Below are 21,373 nucleotides of genomic sequence, written 5' to 3'. Positions count from 1 at the left end.
GCGCCGAAATATTTAACTTCAAATACAATTATACAGGCAAAGGCGGAAACACGGGTAGAACAGGAACCACTTAATTGTTCGATTTTTTATTAATGTGGACCCGGCTTAATAAATAATAATAAAAAGCAATTTGACACAAATACATAATTATTTATTATAAACACTTTACAAGAAGTTCATAGAACTATTTGTGTACATTCAGTATCTGATCTGACTCTTCCAGCTTAAGTCACTTTGCTTTAGTCACTTCCACTTTTCATTACATTTTACATTTCTTAGAGATATGTCACATTTTATATTTACTACCTCTTCGTGTGAACATTGGCGTTGAGAAGTTGTCTGGAGTAACATTAGGACTTGGTAGCGGCGTCTTAGGGGGTTCCAGGCCTATGGAGACTGTTGATACGTTCTTTATAGCTTCCGGCAAGTCATCAGGTAAGTTCGCAGGTTGGGAGGACGACGCCGCTAGCCGCTTCTCCGATATCGTCTTGAGAATGTTCTTCCCAGCTTCTTTTGTCTGAAACAAGAAGTAAATAAAGATAATAAATACAATGCCTCAGTCACGTTAGACCTAATCTATCGTACATGACCGATAACACGAAAGATAATGAAGGAAACTTGAAGATTACTGTGGTTTTAGATTATAAATATTGCAGACTTGTGGACCCAGCATTGTCCTGTTTGGTCTCAGCGCCACCTCGTTTCCAATCGTTAATTAAATTAAAATTATCGTACTCACAAAAAAGAACATTAAAAATCAAGTTTTCGCGAGACGGAAGCAGGGCATTTGATTTTTTTATCATATTTATACAAGAAAATAGAAGGTATAACCTTTTCAGTTCGACGCGTATAGAGGTGAAACCGGAAGCGTAAAATATCATTGCAAATTGATTGATTGTACTCAATCAAATAATACTGGACATTATCAATCTATAAATTATCTCACGGTGATTCAACATGGGATTATCAAGATAAATACGGAAAAGTAGAGTCGTCGATTATTATTACTGTAATGATTACTAATATCGTCATTCAAGCCGTTTTTATTATTGCATTTTATATCAAGTAACAATTACTCATATTAGGGTTAGTAATAAACTTATACACTAGGTTTAGTATATTAGGCTAAGCAAACAGTTTTTAAAAATTAAGTTCCTTTTTACACGTACTTTGTCCTCAACTCTTCAGGTTGGAGCTCGCCCGCATCTTACAGAGCAACGGGGCAGCCTTTTTGCGCAAAATCGCGAAAAAGTTGCGTCTGCGCAAACATAGCCGACGCGCTACGCTACAGAAGCGCGCGTTTTAAATCGACAAATACAATTCTCAAATTAATACGCTAGTCCCGGCTTGACAAGATCTGGGGATGCAAATCCAGTCCGAGTCAGATTTTTTCGAATAAATTTTCTCTTTGTAAGTAAAATCATTGTTGATACCCTGCGATTTAGTTTTATTTTACTACGGTCTGTGTTAAGTTGGCAGTAGAAAATGGCGCTACCATGGCGCAGGTAGTACAGCTCTTTACTGCGTTCCGCAAATGAATATAAATGCAATATACTTACACTTTCGTTCTCCAAGCATTTGTACGCGTAGTGCGCAGCGTGGTCGAGCAGTGAGAAGCGCAGGTAGTACTGCGCTAGGTAACGCTGCGCCGCGGGCAGTTCTTTACTGCCGGCGTTGGCGGGGTCTTGGCAGCCCGCCGTGTACGCTGCCGCGGCACTGTTTGGCATGTTCGACTTCTCGTACAGCCTAGAATTGGAAGAAATTGTCTCTAGAGCGGTGAACGCTTTCGCTTCAAGGTCATAAGCCCCAGATATCTTTTTTAAATCCAAACCCCGAGATTAAAGAGATTTCAGTGTGATTAAAGAGATCTGATATTCATATTTTATGTAGTTAATTGATCAATTAATGTTGCTTTATACATTGCGCTTTGTTTCTTTTTGGGTGTGCATCGATACAAATTCACTTAGGGTGTATTGTCGATGAAAACGTAATACCTTTGAAATCGTAAACATTAGAAAGACTAACTACCGTCTAATTGGGTAGTATATATCCTAGGTCATAATAAATTATGAAATTCTGATGACTAAATAATAAAAACAGATGAAAAACTGACAAAACATTTTCTTTTTTCTATTTAACTTATAAATGAATTTTAATCAAGAAAAACTTAATAATAAGTACGATATTTTATCACGTAAAATTATATAGTAATTTTGTGTTTTGACGTTTAGTAAAATGTAACTAATTTGACTAGGTAGTTGGAAAGTAGCCTATTGATCGCGAAGAGACCTAACTATAATGTTTTCGTTCTACTTACTTTGCCAACTTAAATAACGCCATGCCTTCAATATCACCGGTACTATGAGCTTTGTAATAGCACTTCAATGCGTTGGGTATCTTGTCCATCTTCTCATAAGCCTCTCCGAGGGAGACCAACATTCTGGAGTCATCTGGTTTGAGTTGCGCGGCCCTCGAGTAGTAGTATATGCAGTACCCATTGAGGCCTAGTATCTCGTATGCTTGACCGAGCCCGTTCCATGCCCGGTAGTCGTTTCTATTCACATCTGGGAATGAGAGCGAGTTGTGTATGAGATAAAATAAAAAGTGAGTTGCGCAGTGACGGCCCTAGGGCGGTGCGAGATGTGCGACCGCACCGGGCGCCCAGGGGGGTAAAATCAATCAAGGCTGGTCTCTCTCTCTCTTTATTTAAGAGCTGCGCTCTTGTCAGTGGAGTAATCGCCATTACTCCATAGATAGGGCGTGTAGAACGGTGGTTGCCCCAATCGCCTTCCATACCGCAGTACACCGACCGATTTCTCAATCGGTGATGTTATAGCTAGATCCCTACCAGAATCCATTTCCTCGGCCTTAAACCAGTACTGATACCAATGCTGCCCGGCATCAGGGCAAAGGCTGGTCTAACTTACGTAAATTTCGGTGGCCGTAACCTAATTGAAAAATATTGTATTTTGAGGGGCTTGCCGTGGCGCCACTTTGAGGTCTCCCTCCTAAATGGTTTGCTAGGCCCGCACGTTGTGTACACTTGAGTAATTATTTATGATTTAGTGAACGCAGTTCTATGGGAAACAATCAATCCAAAGTAAGAATGTAGGGTTGAACCACATCTGGCAGCACGGAAACGCATTTGTTCGGCCTGTGCTGCAGCGTGCGGGCGGGCGCGTGTTGTCGCGTTTGGCATTTGATTTGCTCGCAATACAGCCACACCTCGGACACTTCATACTTGTCTTAACAACCTCGTTTTACACAGACACTACACATTGACATTAGTACGTGCTTGTCCGCTCGTATGTATACGACCTGTAGCTCGGATGGACCCGTCTGCTAGCGGTCGCGCAAGTTTTAGTATTCAATACCGAAAACCGTGCCCCGACTGTCATTTTTAACATTTTGAACTAGGTAAACTCTATATCGATATCTCCAAACATTTAGTATCACTATCATGTATGCATTAAGGTCGCATTAATAAACGAAGCATTAAATTACAACATGAATTGGCATGCAACAAGCAGCAGTTTGATAATGCATCTAATTGATGTTAATCGCAATGAGTTCATTCGGTCAAGTATCGCGAATATCTCGGCCTCTATTCATAACAAACATACATAATGTGTGATAAACTCACGCTCGTATTCCCTGCGGGGTAGGTAGAACATGCCGAGGCGTTGTTAATTTTTCGTTGTATTCAATAAAAAAAAACCGTAAGTAATCAGAGGATAAGTTGCACATACTTTTTGATAAAATCCCAAGATGGAAATGATTAACGATATTGTGACAGGAGATTAGTCCATCATGTTAAGAGGACGTAATCCCTCTGTCGGGTTTTACAACATTCTCGGAAAGGTAAACAGCTAAATGCTTTCTATGTTTTTGAGAGACCGCACTTGGAGTATCGGCACCTTGTTAGCGATGGCGGTTCTCTTTCCCTTTTACATTAAAAGCACTAGGAATAGATTTTTAATGCCGCTCAGATTTCAGGCGTCCAAGACGCGAGACATGTAGTATTATTATTTTATTATTAAGCCATTTTTCAGACATTTTTTTATATATGCATATATTTTGTTTTGTTTTCGCCTGAGTGTCTTTTGCAGGCAAAGGCCTCCCCCAGCTCCTTCCATTTTTCTCTGTCCTTCGCTATTGTTGTCCATCCTCCCCCTGCTGTGTTCTTTATTTCATCTACCCATCTTCTGAGTGGTCTATCTCTTTTTCTTTTCCTGTTACTGGTGAACCAAAACAGCATTTTTATGCGAGACAGGTAGTACCGCATAAAAATGTAACACGCATCAAGGCTTAACGTGCGTTCCGAAGCACGCATCATCTTATTTTTGGACAATCAGGGGATCAGCTTGCAATGTCCTAACCAAACTAGGGATTGATCACAAAGTAATATTTGTGATTTGTGCTCACCGGGATTCGAACCCGGGACCTCCGGATCGTGAACACAACGCACATTCACCGGACCACGGAGAAGCACTGGTGAAATGACATTGATGCTTTTGAGAAAGAGTGGAGATACATCACTCAGAACAATCTGGCTAAGTTGCTAAATGGCGTCTGAGGTAAAACGACAATAAGCCACGACAAATAAAAATAAAAATTCAAGGCGTAGTGTGGACAAACCGGGGGAAAGCCTTTGCCCATTGGCACACTGGTTGCCTGGAAGAAATTGATGCTTAGCAATAAGGCCGCCAGGTTGTGTAAATTTGTTTTGTATGTTGTGTGCTTAAAGTATATTTGATTTGATTTGACACGCAGGCAAAGTTTCTTTTTTAAAAGGTTAAGTTTTGGTTACCAATAGCTTGTCGGTAGCACTGTATAGCAGCATTGGAGTTCTGGAGTTCAATGAACTCGTGCCCCATGAGGATCCAGGCGGAGAGGTACTGCGGGTCGAGGGCGAGGGCGCGCTGGAAGTAGATCACCGCCTTCTGGTGCTCGCTCCGCAGGCTGTAGTAGTTACCTGCGTTGAAGGACGATTGGAGTGAATTTTGAAAAATATATTTCAAATTCCCGATGGGGACATTGTCGAAATCACTTTGTGAGACTGTCCTTTGTTTGGTAAGGGCTTTTCAGGCTTGAATCACCTGATTGTCCGAAAAAGTAAGATGATTCCGTGCTTCGGAAGGCACGTTAAGCCGTTGGTCCCGGCTATTAGCCGTAAAAACACCTCCACCAACCCGCAGTGGAGCAGCGTGGTGGAGTATGCTCCATACCCCCTCCGGTTGATTGAGAGGAGGCCTGTGCCCAGCAGTGGGACGTATATAGGCAGTTTATGTTATATTTCAAATATAAGAAATTCTAATTTTGAAATATAGAAGATACTAATTGAAGGGTTAAAAGGCCACATAGAAGCAATTCATTTGACATTGGTGCATATAAAAGTGTGCAATATTAAAAAGCAATATTGCTTTTTTAGATGTATTGGTTAAATGGGGCCTTTTTAATTTATTTTAAAATTGATTGTCACATTTAGCACAATAAGTGATTATCTTGAATTATTTTCGGAAGCGCGAACGGCGGCCGGCGACATGTAGAGCACCACAAAAGAAGTCCTAGGGATTCATTCTATGCAGATACTGGGTCACTAGTGCCTGCTCTGCTGCTGCTGTTTTTGACTGTTTTTTTAGTGACTGTCCTTCATATGTAGACTTTATTCTGTAATATTACACTATATTACTTACCACATTACTTTCACTTTTTTTTTATTATTGTAATGAACTCACCAATAACACAGCAGGTTTCAACCCTGTACTTGTCAATGGAGACTGCCCTCTGAGCCAGGTTAGCTAGTTCCATTCTCTTCTCCTTCAAGTAAAGTAGATGGGAGTACACATCCCAATTGTCCAAGCGATAAGGGTCAATTTGGTACAACTCCCAAAAGAGATTCAATGCTGAGTCTACATCTGAAATTGTATTAAATAAATAAATGTTTAATAAAGAAATGATATTACTTTTCATTTTGAATGTAGAAATGAATTCTTTGTATTTATCATAGCTCTATCATGTAAATATTAGTATCTTCTAAATAAGGAACTTTCCAGGCTATGTTCCTAAAAAAACTATAGATGAAAATAGAATTCCATGGATAACAGACATATGCATCTTTTATCTTTTTTTGGGTATAAATGATAACCCTAGTTATTTCACCCAGGCACAACACTTACATTAAAATTGTTCTATATATAACTATTTGTTTTCTAGTTTTAATATTCAAAATTAGAATGATTTCAGTTTAAATTATATAAAATCTTTTTTACATTTATGATGTATTTAATCGTAAACAACATACCTCTCCTATCATGATGTGCAATGGCCATTTGAGCCATGACATAAGTGCTCTTATCGAATCCTGCAGCAGCCAGAGCTGTGTATGCTTCAAGGGCTTGCTCAGAAAGTTTTAACTCTACAAATGCATGAGCTGCAAAGAAGTACATCATCCAATGCTTGGGTAGTTGTAGAGCATCTAATGCTTCATATTCATTAGCTAGGCCTGCTAGCTCCACCCACGCAGCCCACAGTGTAGGAGTAGATGCAACTGCAGCTTGCAGTACTGTCACAGCTTGACTTCGCAGGTCCAATTTCTTTAACACTACTCCTTCCAGATAGAGCAAGTAGCCATCCAAATTGTTGCGGTTTGCCTGTAATTTTATTTCAAATCTTTTTGGTGATTTAATAATATAAATAGTAAAATAAAAATTTGAGAATTATTGAGAAGCCTTAATAAATATTTGCAGTAGATTCTTTATTTTTTTAATAAACTGGGTTGGAGTGTACCTAAGGGGGCACTATGAGTTGGGACTTAGAAAAATTTTGATCGATTTTGTATGAAGCAGGGACATAGCCGAATTTTCGAGTGAAATTACTATGGAGCAGAGACTTAGAAAAATTTTGATCGATTTTGTATGAACCATCGACTTAGCCGAATTTTCGAATGAAATTACTATGGAAGCTGGACTTGTAAAATTTTCAAAAGTTGATTCTACGTAGTGTCGCAAAAAGGGTCCGACACTTAGAATAATTTTTGTCGTTTTTGTATGAGCAATTTTTTGTTATTTTTGCGTTACGACGCACCGTTTTCGAGATATTTTAAAAAATGCGTTTTATGTAATTTTAAAATATATCTTTAATTTTTTCTATGGAGCTCCGCGAAACACGTCCATGCTCGGTGTCCGCCACGCGTAATTTTTTTTTACAGGTATCCTTTTGTCACGGGTGCGAGCGAAGCGAGCACGGAAATTCGCGGCACCCCGACACTGTAGATATAGGTTACGATATAGCCGAGTGGGTTAGGTTACTTGTGACCATCGAGGCCCGAAGGGCCGAGAGGCGGCGGTGAAGATATGTTTCGTTATGACAGCAGTCACGGGTGCGAGCGAAGCGAGCACGGAAATTCGCGGCACCCCGACACTGTAGATATAGGTTACGAAGGCTGTATATAGCCGAGTGGGTTAGGTTACTTGTGACCATCGAGGCCCGAAGGGCCGAGAGGCGGCAGTGAAGACCTTTAAAGGTCACTGACTTTGAAGGTTTACTACACAAAGTTGATATAATGCGAATATTTTTGATTTTGGATAAGTGACCTTGACCTTTAAGGTCAATGATCTTGGTGACCTTGACCTTTGAGGTCACTGAAATCGAAAGTTTACTGCATAAAGTTGATATAATGCTAATATTTTTGATTTTGGATAAGTGACCTTGACCTTTAAGGTCAATGACCTTGACCTTTGATGTGTCTGACCTACACTATATTTGTGAAGAATAAGGGAATAAGGTCATGACCTTGACTTTAAGGTCAGTGACCTCCCAAGGTCATCTAAGGTCACCCGTGGTTTCCCCCCACCCTAATACTCCCACATCCCCCCGGATCCCGAATGTTACTTTTGGCGATTTTTGTTAAAAAAATTCTAAGTCCTAATTTTTCTAAGTCCCAACTCATAGTGCCCCCTTAGGTACACTCCGACCAATAACTGATATAAAACATAAACATACAAACCTTAAAAAAAGAAAGAAGATCTAAAAGCACTTGTGTTGATTCTGAGTTTTCAGCTCCAGAGTCTGTGGCATTGTCCAATCTCTTCTTTTCACTGGACATGTATTGAGAGTATCTGTGTAAGAACACACATTTTGAACTTGTACAGTTCTCTATAAAGTGAGCAGCTCTGTCATATTCTTGGCAATCAAAATAACTCTTCGCCATTGTGTATGCTTCCCTTTCTTCCGCTGAGATACCATCGTCATGGTCACCCGGAGGCTCTTCGTAAGTTATTTTATGATCTTTGAGAGCATAATTCAGCTCTGCAAGCCACTTAGTCGTCTGTGATAGCCCGCGATCACTACATTCCTTGATTCCGTGCAGAATGTCTATCCTAACTTGATTTATATCAATTTGGATGTCTCCTTTAGTGTTAAGAGTAAGGGGCTGCATGATTTTAATAGCTTATCGCGACGAAAGACACAGAATAAGAGAAAACACTGTAAATATTTGTCGCCGCTCCTGCTGTAGAATTCAAAATCTGTTACTGTCAAACTCAAGCAGTCATAGACAACTTGTATTGATTCTAAATGTTGTTTTACACTTTGGGGTGTAAACACTTTTAGCTTATCAATCAGATAATTTGATTGATTGAAAAAGAAAAAAGTCTATGGTTGTTTAATGTCAACGAAAACTGTCATTTTCGCGGAGGTGCTGTCATTCAGTTGCTCACCGTTTTGAGTTTTGTCATTATTTTATCGGTATTTCACAAGGTTACACGGAAATATATCAAATATTAAATAATGGCAGATCAAAACATTGAACCGGTATCTAATGACGTGGAAAGTAATTACTCCACCCCTGCAAATGATCCCAAAAACATGCAGGAGGTGACACAATACGTAAGTGTACAATATTTCAATGATAAACAACTTCGTCGTGTTTCTATTGCTTTGCATTATTATCGTAAAAGAGACAAGCATATTTCACTTACAACAAGTACAATTTTGTTTCTTTTAGTATTTTATTCACTTCTGATAAGAACTTTATTACCGAAATTTAAGTGCTTACAAAATCGAAATATGTTTCGCAGGTACAGTCACTTCTCCAGAATATGCAAGACAAGTTCCAGAGCATGTCAGACCAAATCATCAACCGGATAGATGAGATGGGGTCCCGGGTAGATGAACTAGAGAAGAATATCACAGACTTGATGACACAAGCTGGCGTCGAGAGCGAAAAGTAGGCGCCACACCAGTCATTTAAGACGTACTTCTTCACCTTGTAATCACCCAAAGATAATATCATACATGAACTGCAAGAAACTAACCATATTATCCATAATTAACCATATTATCCTTCCTACTATTCCACTCTGGGATAAGGCTTGAATCACTTAAGAATAGTAAGACAGACTGTAATTTTTAATTTCCATAAATGTAATTTTTATAAAGCCATTGATGTACTGTGTCAAAACATTTTCTGATAATAAGTGTAAATTGTGTGTATTTGTGATTGCTCATAATTGGCATATACAACTATTATAAAATTGTTCCATATATTTTATGAACATTTTTAATCAAGTACTTGAAATAGTCTCAACCGCAAATCATAAAATACACTATTTTAAAGATATAAAATCTTAAAAAGTAGTTACACTTTTAAAACAATTTGTTTAAGTTAGAGATAAGATTTACTTTTGATCACAGTAAAGTGTGGTGAGTGCAAAATGTGAGTAAATGTAGAGTATTCAGTGTTCAATGTTTGTAAAACCTACAGTTTACTGATTATTTAATAAAATTGTGCAAGTAATTGTTTAAGAGATAAATTCCTCACTCCCTTTTGAAGCCCAAGCATGTTATAGTAGAATTTTGTGCAAGCAAAAATCCATTAGTATGTTTTGAATATAACTCCTATAAATTTCTAATTCAACTGTATTGATACAATTTTAGTATGTAAATCTGTCAATAGATCTATTAAATCTGTTCACTATATTGTGTCCATTTTTATCAAATATTTGGTAAACTTAAATAACTAAAGGTAACAACCCAATTGTAACATGTATTAATTATGAATACTTGTAATTTTATTTTGTAATTATATGTTTATTTGTAGATATCCAGTTGTTTGTGTCATATTAAGTTACTGATGGAGGGTGCATGTTGATTGTTTGGTGTGCCTGGCACTGGGTAGCACGGGAACACGTAAGCTTAGCAGGGCTGCGGGAAATCAATACAAGTTATACCAGCTCCCTTATTGCTATTCAAATATTTTGCGATTTTTAGTCCATATGTTTCGTACCAAGTATAATAGGTACCTTCCTTAAGTTTTGTTTCATATCGTCTCCATAAAGAGAAAATCATGTAAAAGCCTTTTCAAAAAATCTCACATTCGGATGTGACTTTTGATAACAAAACCTCGCTATAAACACTCTAGTTTTAATCCAGGCCAAAATTGTGGTCCCGATATTCACTTGAAATAAATCGAGATTTGGATGAAGCAATTTGCTTCTATGCTGTTCTGGGAGCAAACAAAAAACAGAAAACGTTCAGCTGCTTGTCTTCCCAGGCATGTCGTAAATACCGACAGAGAGATTGTGTCCTCTAACATGATGGACTGATGTTATGGGCGATAGGCTGATCCTTTATCACCATAAGGTTTATCATATCTTACGACATCGTATCAACAGTGGCTGCAAGTTGTCTTTGATTACTTGTGACTCTGGCAGAGCCTGCAATGCCTGAAGTGAGCTCTGCCCACCCGATTAGGGATTACGGGCGTGAGTTTATGTATGTATGTATGATGAAGAAAATCACGTCGGAAAGTGATTTTTTAAAAAGGTGCTTCTGTCATTACTTTTCTTGTGCTTTTCGTCGTCCAGCAACAATATAACTTTAATAAATACTGACAGCAACACTGATTGCTAACGTTGATCACGAAATGATACCGTAGAAAAATTATGTATGGGTAAAACTGTTTTTAAGTGCCTACGATTATATTAGTTATTCTATTCTGTGGTTATTATAACGACCATAATTACTACTTTCTGCACGCGTTCACGTTATAAATTACGCAAAAAAGGTTAGATATAGGTGTGAATCATAAACAGTGATGGTACAAAGTTTTTACACAAGGGACCTTCTTAACTCAATTGACTTTATGGCTGGAAAAACAGTGTCAGATTGGTACCAATCTCGCATTCTGTGGTCCCTGCATATTCCACTGGAAAACAGGTGAAATTTAGGTACTTAAAACATAACATAAATGGCCTATACGTCCCACTGCTGGGCACAGGCCTCCCCTCAACCGGAGGGGGTATGGAGCATACTCCACTGCGGGTTGGTGGAGGTATTTTTACGGCTAATAGCCGGAACCAACGGCTTAACGTACCGTCCGAAGCACGGAATCAATTTATTTTTTCAGGCAATCAGGTGATTCAAGCCTGTAAAGTCCTTACTAAACAACACGACAGTCTCACAAAGTTATTTCGTCAATATCCCCATCGGGAATCGAACCCAGACCTCCAAATCGTGAGCCTAACGCTCTCACCACTAGATACCCTTCAATCCCAGTAGATCCATTCTCCAGATCCATTTATATACATAGGTATATTAGGCATACTGTTTGCTACTTACTATTGATGCTATTACTGCCTTGCTAATGTAGGTAGTACCTAAGTTTTTGGCAATTGCTGTTAAGAATAATAGGATAAGTATTGAAATTGCGGAAATTATTATTCCATCCTATTTTATTGTTCACACTACAAACCAACTTAAATACATTAACTTAAATCTAGCTAACATTCAAATTCATGTTATCGTAGGTACGTACAAAGACAATAAACTAACGTGATTCAGTCTCTTCTGATGTATCCTCTTCAGAATTATCGGTTTCCTGCAAAAAAAATGTAAATACTTAGTCTATTTTCTTATTTATGTAGGTAGGTACTAAGGTACCTATCGCTCGCAAAAGACTCGCAAAGAAGAAAAAGTGTGACATACAGGTACAGATACAGGTCAGGTTTTGCATTCATTACAAATCTCCATACTTACAACGCGTCTTTTTGTTCAAACTCTATGGCGAATTAGCATCCTAGAACCGAGTTACGGACGAACATACCAGTAGGATGCCTCTATCCACTAACAGTAGGACGCTTACTTACAGGTATTGGTATTTGCTGTATCCCACGCATGACCCAAATTATCATTGATTTATTATCTGCTGCGACTTATATCAAATATGTCTGTAGACATGCTTGTTTGCATGCATGTTTCTACATAAGTAAATAGATAGATAAAATAGGTACTTTTAAAAAATCTTAATGCGGTTCACAGAATACACATATTTATCAAGTTTTAACAGTAGGTATAGCTATTATAGTTTCGGAGAAAAGTGGCTGTGACATACGGACGGACGGACGGACAGACATGACGAATCTATAAGGGTTCAGTTTTTTGCCATTAGGCTACGGAACCCTAAAAAGTAGGTACGTACGTACGGTATAAGTAGGTACTCAATCACAAATGTAGCTGCGTGGGTATGTAGGTACTATGGTGACGTATACACATACCGTGGAATCGTCTTCATCTTTCGACGAGGACTGGTTCATGAGAGCTGCCAACGAACTGGACCGCCCTATGCTGCCTAATTTCTCCGGAGACCTTTGTCTTCTTATACTCTGAAATAAAAGTAGGTATAAGAAAAAGAAAAGAGGAGAAGAAAGGGAGAAGTAGAGTAGAAGCAGTATATTAAAAAAATATTCTTCTATTGTCTAGGTCATTTTAGACTAGCTTCTATTATAGATAATATTTGGCAACAATTACACACTTAAACACCTCTAAACACGAAATGACTTATAAGTAATTAACAAAAATAATGCTATTTACTGCACTCGTCAAAAAGCCCACCTCTTGTAAATTGTCTAGGTTGGTGGAAATGTTTGGGCTAGTAGTCCGGGGCCAACGGCTTAACGTGTCTTTCGGAGTCCGAAACCATTTTTCTTTTTCAGACTATCGTGGCTCCACCAACCCGCACTGAAGTGGGGTGGAGTTTTCTCCATACAACTGGAGGGGCAGTTGATTGAGGAGAGGCCCGTGCCCAGTAGTGGGACGTATATTTATGTTATTTTGTTATGTATTGTCAGTGGCGGCCCTAGCAAAATATCTAGATGATTCGAGCCCTCACATTGGAACAACTCATCTTCCAATGTTTTTCTGTATACCGCAGGTCGTGTTTTCACTAGCAAGCACTGCTTATTACATATATGCAAAAGTATCTATCAAAATAAATACGAGGCGCGAATTCGCTCAGCCATAATATCATAATAAATTAATAATGTTAGGTACCATAGAATCATCATCTTCTTTAGAAGGCGAGTGCTGGTTCATCAAAGATGCGAGAGACGAAGATCTAGCAGATATCCCTTGGTTCACTGGTTTCTCCGGAGACCGCAGTTTGCGTCTGAAGTTCTGTAAAACATTACATCCAGAAAAAAATAGCTTGGTTCTTATTATTTGTCGTATTCTTACACATGGAATATTGTATTTACCGTTGGCTCCTCGCTATCAGAAAGACCTGTGATTAAACGCTTGAGAAAAGAAAAACAATGTTTAGTAATGATTTAAAAAACTCGAACTAATGAAGGCGAACGTCATGTCTTATATCGAACTGTAAGAATTAGCCTTTGATAGACAAGATTAGAGAATCATACTACACCGAGATGATTTAGTGATTAATGATTTTAAAAGGTACTAAGCTTCTAAGTAGTTTAACATGTAGGTACCTAAGTCACAAAACTGGTGTGTCAGGATTGTAGTAAGTGGGATTCCGTCGTCTCTGCCTACCCCAACGGGAAATAGGCTTGATCTTATATATGTATGTAAGTACGTAGTCTTACAATAAAATTTATATTCTCAGGGCGTATTAGCAACGTGTAATTTTACCGCTTGTTGAGTCTAAAACAACTGTATAGCGTTTTCTCTCAGATACTCCCACGACACGAAGGCTACGCCTACTTACCAAAGAAGCATGTTAGGTTGAGTTCTTTATTGATTTTTACGAATGTGCGTGGATATTTATATTAGGACAAAGTCTGTACCTCTAGATCGGCCTTGTCGTTGATATCTTCGATTTGTTGGTGAGCTATGGTGAGGAGCTCGACTGCCTTCGCATGAAAAGTCATCTCAATCATGACGAAGTCCGATAGTAGAGTCTTCAGCTGCTGAAGTTTGCGCCTTTCAAAGAACTCCGTCTGTTCGCTTAGGCCTTTGGCCGTACGCGACATTTCTGCTGACGCTTTTAGTAATTCTGATTCTGCGTAAGTCTGTATTGAAATCAGGCAAGTAAGTACTTAGGTAGGTAAGTATGTGAAATTCGTTTAGATTTAAGAATAAGACGTATTTGGTGGTTAATATCTAAGGCAGTCATAACACGTCCTCGATCCTTATCAGTGTGAGCAGAACGACATGACAATCATGAGCAGTCATAAATTAGGGTAGTACTGTGTTATATGCCTTTCCCATAGAGAAAGTCAAGATATTTCGATGTTAGTGAATCTCGGGAAATATGGTTGGTTAGAGCGGTATGAAGTAAGGACGGTTCTATTAGGTATTTAAGTAAGTATGTGAGAATGCCAAAATGCAATGTTAATTTTTGGTCTAATTTTAAAAGGTAACTATGTTTTGTCTATGTACTCTTCTTCTCCCGCCTAAACGTAGCAATTATTTTCTGTTTGCCCGCCATTGTTGAACGTCATGTATTCTGTACGCCTTTTTACTCGACTTGAATAAACTCTTTCTACTGCCTCAGTTAACTGCATTTAACTAAAAAGTCCCTACCACCTAAAGTAGACCTGGAACTTACCACTTGCTGCCTATTAAACGGTTGCCGCTCCCGAGCTTTGTCGAGCACCTTCTTCCGTGCCAGTTCCTTCTCCCTCACAGTCATCGTGTGTTTCAACTCTTCTCTCGTGTGTTTGCAGATGGCTTCGTATTGGCACAGCTCCCCGAGAACCTATAGGATGAATGTTAGGTTGTATAAATCACCCCAATGTATTGTCCCCTATCGGCGTACTGATAGAGTTGTAGGTGTAGATAACAGCTTGCTACACAAGCAACAATAAACCATATATTGTTTTCATACAAGCAGACTTGTTTTTTATTGTCGTTCTCTCTGTTAATTTGCCATTGATAGATATAGATTAAATTATCTTATAATTTTAGAACATTACATAAAAATCGTTTTGATTTAGACTGCTTCAAATTCAATGCCTACTTATTGTTTCAAATTCATCATTTATGTTTCATTTGCGTTGGCTAAGCCAAGCGAATCGAGGGGGTTACCCAAGTTGTAAGGCGGTTCGATCGCGATTCGTGGACGTAACTCACGCGAATGAGGAATTTTCTAGGCTACGTTCCCCAAAAATAATAAAGTTGGCGCTTTCGAGATTTAACCAGCTTACCTGTTTTCTAATTACTACAATGTAATGGCAGAAGTATGTAAATAAATAAATTCATGTTTGATATTTGGATCACATTATGTATAGAATTATATTGCTACCTATGTTATAGGTACGCTATCGTTTTGTCATCGAACCGATATATTACAACTTGGTTAACACTTATTCATTTAAGTAGGTTTTAGGTCTTTTTATCTTACGTTATTATTTTCAATCCAGACTAACAAACCTTAGCTTCCAATCGTTGCACTTCACAATTCCTGTACTCCTCAATAGCGGTGAGCGTGATAGAGAGGTTCTCCAGTCCAGAACTCAATGACTTGTTCACTATTTCGTTGTTAGCGTAGTCTTTTAGAGCTTTCGCTACGTCATCGCCCATGTCGCGTAATCTGTAGAATATCTACTCGTTATAGTCCTACTTGCTTTACTTATATCTACTTACGAAATAGTTTATAGTAGGGGCTTTAAAGGGTCACGTATGGGATGGGAGCATACCTATAATTCGTCGCACTACTATGGGCCCAGATTTCCCCTCATCGTAGAGTAAAGAATAATAACTACGTTTAGAAGGGTACTCTCTGACTGGCACCAATTTGTAAATTCTTATCGGTGCCGAGCTAGATTTCGAACTAGAACCTTTTTAATTAAATTATTTATTTGTACACAATAGAACACAGAAAGAAACACACAAAGAAAACAGACAGTACAGGTAAGTTTATCTCTAAGAAAGATAATTAAATTATCTCTTTATTTTCTGAAAAACCTTAATTAGTCTGAAACTATCGAGCGCCTAATACTTTAAATACGCTCTTTGAATATGTGTTTATTTTAGTTGACTATGATATATGAAAAGTAGAAGGATACCTTGCAGTTTTCCGCGTGTAAGTTCCAAACACGGCATAAAGCTCTCCAAAGTTTTTCTCCACACTTGTAATCCGATCTTGAATAAACTTAGCTTGTTGTTCATAACTTAAGGAATGAGAATTATCGCCTCTAAACATTTTGAATTGTAAGTCTAACAAATTATTGTTTGTTTATTTTGTTTCCCGTGAATGTTTATACGCGGTTGTCATGGAAACATAGGAGTGTTCGTCTTTACAGTTTGTCCACTGTTTTAAATGCGTGTGACGTCTATAAACGTTTTGAGAAATAAAATAACCTTTTTGGATTTTTGTGCAGAAATATTATCACAAATAATTTAATTGAGAAATAAATTAATAAATATTAAATACGAAAGAATGGTAGATTAAAGAACTAAACAAATAATATTAAGCTCAACATTTCTCTAGTCTAGACCTGTAAATATTTTTTTATGTTGGCAACATTATGAATAAAACGTCAGTGTCAGTATATTGGGTAAACAGCTGTTTCTCAATTTTGTTTACAATTTTATTATTTCATAAGAAAAATGAACGAAGAAATTGACGAATATGATATTTACCATCAAGATTTCACTACAGTTTCGGAGTGGGAAGTGTTTATTGCCAGGATAGAAGAAGTGCTGAACGAGTGGAAACTGCCGAAGTTAAAACTTGGGAAACCGACGAAATACACAAAGAAGTGGTTATCTAAAACGGAAAATATTCGGTTTCACGATCAAAATTTTGCCCTTTCTTACCATGTCCTTGAGCCTGCAGACGGGACAAACAACGCAGAAGAGACAGATAACAAATCCTTGTTTGAAGACATACAAAATGGCTTGTGGGAGTCGACAACGAATTTTATGGACGACGTGGATGGCAGTCCCTTTCCTGTGTCCTCTTGGTATGGACTGAAGAGGTATCTCATGTTGTGTTCAAGTACTCCTTTAGTGGAGGGTAGTGTGATCAAACTTGTGATGAGTTCTATGAACATTGCATTTGCCAACGTTGATTGTGGGGTACCCTTCTTTGTGAAAATCAGAGAACACTGGCAGCATTGTTATTTAGGGTTGTATGAGGATAATGAGTACAAAACAAGCTTTGATGTCATACATTTAAAGAGAATCTCTAACCAATGCTCTCATCTTAGCGGACTTGTAAGTTTGTTCAAGTCTAAAATCGCTTCGCCTATCGCTTTAGATGCTGTGATTATTTCCGCCAAACTGTCTTATGAATTAAAAGACTTTGAATATTTCTCTTGGAAAAAGACAACACAAACTAATGAATTTTTATCTATCGATGGTTTTGATGTTAAGAAGTTGGTGGAGCTTCCATTTGGTGCTGAGAAAAATCCTATACAGAGTGCATTACTCAATGCAATATGGCCAAGATTTCGAGAGAGCACTATAGTTGACTGCTCCACGTATTCTGATATTGATCCCCTTATGGCTCCCAACTGGACGATTACTCTAAAAATGAGGGAGAATATTGTTTGTCAATTATCAGAGACCATTGGGAAGATGATGGACTTGTTGGATAGTACAAACTTGCTTATGGACACATTGGGGTTGAGCAGGAGTTTGGGCCTCATTAATCCATTGCACAAGATCACTGAAGCACCAATAACAATTTCGAAGCTTGTCAAGGCTGCTATGGGCCAGAGTACAAATGTGACAGAGTTCAAGGGTCCAATCTCAGATGATCTGTTGATGCCCATGCTGTATTACATCTTCCCTGATGCTGTAGAAGACAGTGTCTTCAACTATCCAGAGCATTTAGAAGTGGAATTCAAGCAGGTAAACTACCTACAATTCATCTTTAATACTGTTTTGTTAGTTATCTTTATTACCTGTAGTGATAGTAATTTATGGTTTTTTAAATATTACTGTAGAAAAATATTATAGTATTGAAATTTACAACCTTGTCCTGATAATCTCATTTAACATTTTTCAAATTGCTTGGTGTCCTATGTAGAACTAAGGCGACTGACCATAGTAGTGATGCTATTTACTTCATATAATATATTAGGTACCTTAATGTGATAGCAATAACTCCATATTCAATATTCTTTATTTGCATACTATGATGGTGTACAAGTTTGTAAGTTACATATGAGTTTCACATCATAGACCCTTTCAGGCACAATAAAATAGAAGTTTAAAAGAAGGAAGAAAGCTTTTCAAATAGTAACATCAGTATCATTATGGTGGTGTGGTGTGGTGGTCACTAGTGCTGTAGTAACATTTATTAATTAGAAGTTCTTTTATATTTTTAATACAGATTTTGTCACTTTTTTCTTCTTTTAATATGTTATTCTGATAAATATATTCCATATATCTTCCAAAAATGGCTCTAATGTGATTTATTTGTTAATTTTAGTTCTTTTAATAAATCTGTCGTGTATACAATTCCAGGCAGAAGGCAGTGAGAGTAGGCTGTGTGGGTACGTGAAGACGAGCCCCACCGGCGGGCTGGTGTGGCGGCTGTCGCTGGCGGCGGCGCGGCTGCACGATGCTGGCGGGCTGCCGTACCTGGCGCACCTGTGGTACGAGTTCACGCAGGAGCTGCAGTATAGATGGGAACATAGGATTCTGGTTCCTGGGTGAGTACTGAGTATACTTGGAAATCCCATAATGGATGAGATAATGAACCAAAAACCAAATACCGAGCGAGACTAGAACGCCATGTCAACACATTTGCTACTCAATTCTTGAATCTTAGTAATACCCGTAGCAGATTAAAAAAAGAACATTCTATTGTCATAGAGGACGGAAACAGGGGCCATGTAATCACAGGATTATAAACGCCTACATTCATACACAGAAAATACCAGTCGGGTCTGCATGACAACCGCGAATTATATTGAGCGCTTCGACCAATAAACGATACGAATGCTATCTACGTAGATGGACGTCAAACGGCTATTGGTCGAAGGCCCCGATATAATTCAGAGCCTACTGGTTATGGTTACATGACCGATCGCAGGTAGTACAAAATTCGAAAAAAAAAAGCATTGATCTAGACAGTGCAGTGGCTAGATCTGTAGCCGTGACACGTTACACGCCATAACATAGTATCACGTTTATATCCCGAGTGCGTGCTATATACCTTCTTTTCGCCAGCTATGTATAAGTCCCATGTAGCCATAAGCATGTAGCCTTATCGCCTAAGACGCGCTACTTATAGAACGGATACTCTCGACCCCGCACAAATTGCTATCGTTGTCGAGCTAGATTTGCCTCCCCCAATAATATTGGACTCAAAATAAAGACAAAGATCAAATATACAACAGTTTAATTACAAAGAACAACATGTTAACTATCTGTAAATATTCTCAAAAATATGTACATTCCACCTTGACAATATTTGACAATAACTTACGTAAATAGCACCATTTGGATTGCTTCTCTTGCATTTGGTTACTACAATAATATAATGTATCCTTACCTAATATATACAACTTACGAAAAATTATAATTAAAATAATAATAAACATTTAAAAAATAATAAATCTTTAAATAACAAATTAAACGTCAAATCTATTAACATCAGTGGTAAAATCGACACTATGCAGTGTCTAGTACATAGGTAGACAGTAAGTATCATTTTAGGTAATCTTATGTTATAATACCCTTGGTACTCGTGTGCTAGTGGCGGCAGGACGGAGTTGTGACTAGCTCTCACTAACCAGATGACCAATTACTAAAACAGCACCGTTACGATAACTCATCATATTAATTCTTGTTTTAGGATAACCCATCGACATCGGCATACCTACATACAATCGCTATTTTGATGTTTTCTCTCAAAGATACGATTAAGAGAAATCATCAAAAATATCAAGTTTCATCAGGCTTATGCTATAATGCTCTCAGTCAAATAATTAAGTTCACCAATTCGTCAGGAGTGTAACTCTTCACAGTCTATACAACGTCGCTCCGCGTAGCGGTAACAAGCGTCTCTTCACGTCAATCTTTACGGCGGGTACTCAACAGCTTTCGCGATGGAAGTGTCCCGTTTTGACGTCCCGCTGGTTGCCGAGGTGCCAGGCGGGCGGCGGGGCGGCGCCGGGCGCGAGCGGGGGCGCCTCGCGCGCTCGGCGGCGGTGGCGGTGCGGCCCCGCGCAGTGCCGGCCCGAGCCGCCGCCGCCGCGCTATAACGGGACCAACCCTCCTCGCGTCGTGGGGTTCCGGGCCATGTAGATGTCCATATCGTGGTCGGTCCAGTTGTCCGAGGTGTCGCAGTAGCCGAGCCCGAGCGAGCCCACGCTGTACCGGCTGGCGGGGCGCGAGCGCGAGCGCGGCCGGCGCCGCGAGCCCGCCGTGCCGCCCGTGGCGCCGCCCGCCGCGCCGCTCAGCGACAGCCGGGACGCGCGCTCCGACGCCGCGCCCAGCGACTGGCGGGACTGCCGGAGATCTAAGGAACACACAGAGTCAATACCGTCCCCTGGTGATACAGAATAGGTAGAAAAGAGAAGAGTAAGCGTTGGAAGTACAGTATGTACAACTCACCGGCTCTAGATCCGAGAAGGCTGCCCGGATAGCCGGGCGCTCCGTAGCGGCCGGAATGCGAATAGCTATGTTGCGATTGTCCGTCGGCCAGGGAGCGCGCGCGGCCCGGCCGGCCCGGCAGAGGATCCGGAGGAGCCGGTTCGGTATAGGTTCGTGCTCGCGGGATCGAACGTGCGCTATAGGCCGACACTTGATCCCACTCACGCTGCTTTCCGAACGCGCCGAGCGTGGCGAGGGAGGACAGCGGGCCGCTGGGGCTGGGCGTGGCGGCCAACCCGCCGCAGCAGGGAGCCGGCAGCTTGTCGGGCAGCTGCGAGTGCAGGCGGTGTACGGTGCGAGCGCGGCGTCGGGATGCGGCCGCGAACACCAGCACGGCCACCACGATGGTGCCGCAGATGGCCGCGCTTGCCGCGATCGTGATCTTGTCCATGTTGGACGCCGCCGCCGACACCGTGCGCACCTCGCGGCACTGCGAGTACGGCACCGACTCTGGACTCACGTGCACCTCCTCCAAGGAGATCACGCAGACCACGATACATTCCTGTACATAACAATTTTG

General features: G+C 39.8%; 5 protein-coding genes across 6 annotated transcripts in view; 2 read left to right on the top strand and 3 right to left on the bottom strand.

Annotated features, from left to right (window-relative positions):
* Positions 1-129: 129 nt before the first annotated feature.
* On the bottom strand, positions 130-8,531 carry LOC126368825 (cell division cycle protein 23 homolog). Its single transcript, XM_050012989.1, has 7 exons — positions 8,009-8,531; positions 6,305-6,653; positions 5,739-5,918; positions 4,811-4,975; positions 2,318-2,564; positions 1,560-1,746; positions 130-517 (listed from the first exon to the last, which is right to left on the bottom strand). The coding sequence occupies exons 1-7, from the start codon at positions 8,438-8,440 to the stop codon at positions 287-289; spliced, it is 1,791 nt and encodes a 596-aa protein (XP_049868946.1). The 5' UTR covers positions 8,441-8,531; the 3' UTR covers positions 130-286.
* Positions 8,532-8,693: 162 nt separating this feature from the next.
* LOC126371301 (heat shock factor-binding protein 1) lies at positions 8,694-10,105 on the top strand. The gene is made up of 2 exons (XM_050016609.1): positions 8,694-8,889; positions 9,081-10,105. The coding sequence occupies exons 1-2, from the start codon at positions 8,791-8,793 to the stop codon at positions 9,231-9,233; spliced, it is 252 nt and encodes an 83-aa protein (XP_049872566.1). The 5' UTR covers positions 8,694-8,790; the 3' UTR covers positions 9,234-10,105.
* A 1,612-nt stretch (positions 10,106-11,717) lies between these two features.
* On the bottom strand, positions 11,718-16,534 carry LOC126368866 (CBY1-interacting BAR domain-containing protein 1). 2 transcript variants are annotated; one of them, XM_050013067.1, is made up of 7 exons: positions 16,308-16,534; positions 15,673-15,832; positions 14,849-14,998; positions 14,085-14,309; positions 13,333-13,455; positions 12,558-12,665; positions 11,718-11,881 (listed from the first exon to the last, which is right to left on the bottom strand). In XM_050013067.1, exons 1-7 carry the CDS (start codon positions 16,442-16,444, stop codon positions 11,831-11,833), a joined length of 954 nt encoding a protein of 317 aa, XP_049869024.1. In that variant the 5' UTR covers positions 16,445-16,534; the 3' UTR covers positions 11,718-11,830. The 2 variants fall into 2 exon arrangements, with proteins under 2 accessions (XP_049869024.1, XP_049869033.1); XM_050013076.1 differs by lacking the exon at positions 14,085-14,309.
* A 248-nt stretch (positions 16,535-16,782) lies between these two features.
* The window catches only part of LOC126369034 (rab3 GTPase-activating protein catalytic subunit), a 46,652-nt gene continuing 42,061 nt past the window's right edge, over positions 16,783-21,373 (top strand). Inside the window, exons 1-2 of the mRNA XM_050013318.1 lie at positions 16,783-18,099; positions 18,718-18,905. Of these exons, the coding sequence (XP_049869275.1) occupies positions 16,852-18,099; positions 18,718-18,905 (1,436 nt within the window). The 5' untranslated portion in view covers positions 16,783-16,851. The remainder of the gene's footprint in view (positions 18,100-18,717; positions 18,906-21,373) is intronic.
* The window catches only part of LOC126369023 (leucine-rich repeat and immunoglobulin-like domain-containing nogo receptor-interacting protein 1), a 40,219-nt gene continuing 39,302 nt past the window's right edge, over positions 20,457-21,373 (bottom strand). The window contains exons 4-5 of the mRNA XM_050013306.1: positions 20,815-21,355; positions 20,457-20,719 (exon numbers count right to left, since the gene is read on the bottom strand). Of these exons, the coding sequence (XP_049869263.1) occupies positions 20,457-20,719; positions 20,815-21,355 (804 nt within the window). The remainder of the gene's footprint in view (positions 20,720-20,814; positions 21,356-21,373) is intronic.

This window comes from Pectinophora gossypiella, chromosome 1 (assembly GCF_024362695.1).
Source record: "Pectinophora gossypiella chromosome 1, ilPecGoss1.1, whole genome shotgun sequence".
Lineage (NCBI taxonomy): Eukaryota > Metazoa > Arthropoda > Insecta > Lepidoptera > Gelechiidae > Pectinophora > Pectinophora gossypiella.
This window is presented reverse-complemented; position numbering and strand designations above follow the sequence as displayed.

Excerpts from the sequence above, each read along its gene's own strand:
- LOC126371301 (XM_050016609.1), top strand. The coding sequence starts at position 8,791 with ATGGCAGATCAAAACATTGAACCGGTATCTAATGACGTGGAAAGTAAT. Across the intron at positions 8,890-9,080 it reads TGCAGGAGGTGACACAATAC|GTACAGTCACTTCTCCAGAA; the intron begins GTAAGTGTACAA and ends TATGTTTCGCAG.
- LOC126368866 (XM_050013067.1), bottom strand. The coding sequence starts at position 16,444 with ATGTTTAGAGGCGATAATTCTCATTCCTTAAGTTATGAACAACAAGCT. Across the intron at positions 12,666-13,332 it reads AAGAAGATGATGATTCTATG|AGTATAAGAAGACAAAGGTC; the intron begins GTACCTAACATT and ends CTTTTATTTCAG. Across the intron at positions 11,882-12,557 it reads AAGATGAAGACGATTCCACG|GAAACCGATAATTCTGAAGA; the intron begins GTATGTGTATAC and ends TTTTTTTTGCAG.
- LOC126368825 (XM_050012989.1), bottom strand. The coding sequence starts at position 8,440 with ATGCAGCCCCTTACTCTTAACACTAAAGGAGACATCCAAATTGATATA. Across the intron at positions 4,976-5,738 it reads TGAAACCTGCTGTGTTATTG|GTAACTACTACAGCCTGCGG; the intron begins GTGAGTTCATTA and ends CCTTCAACGCAG. Across the intron at positions 518-1,559 it reads AATGCTTGGAGAACGAAAGT|ACAAAAGAAGCTGGGAAGAA; the intron begins GTAAGTATATTG and ends TTCTTGTTTCAG.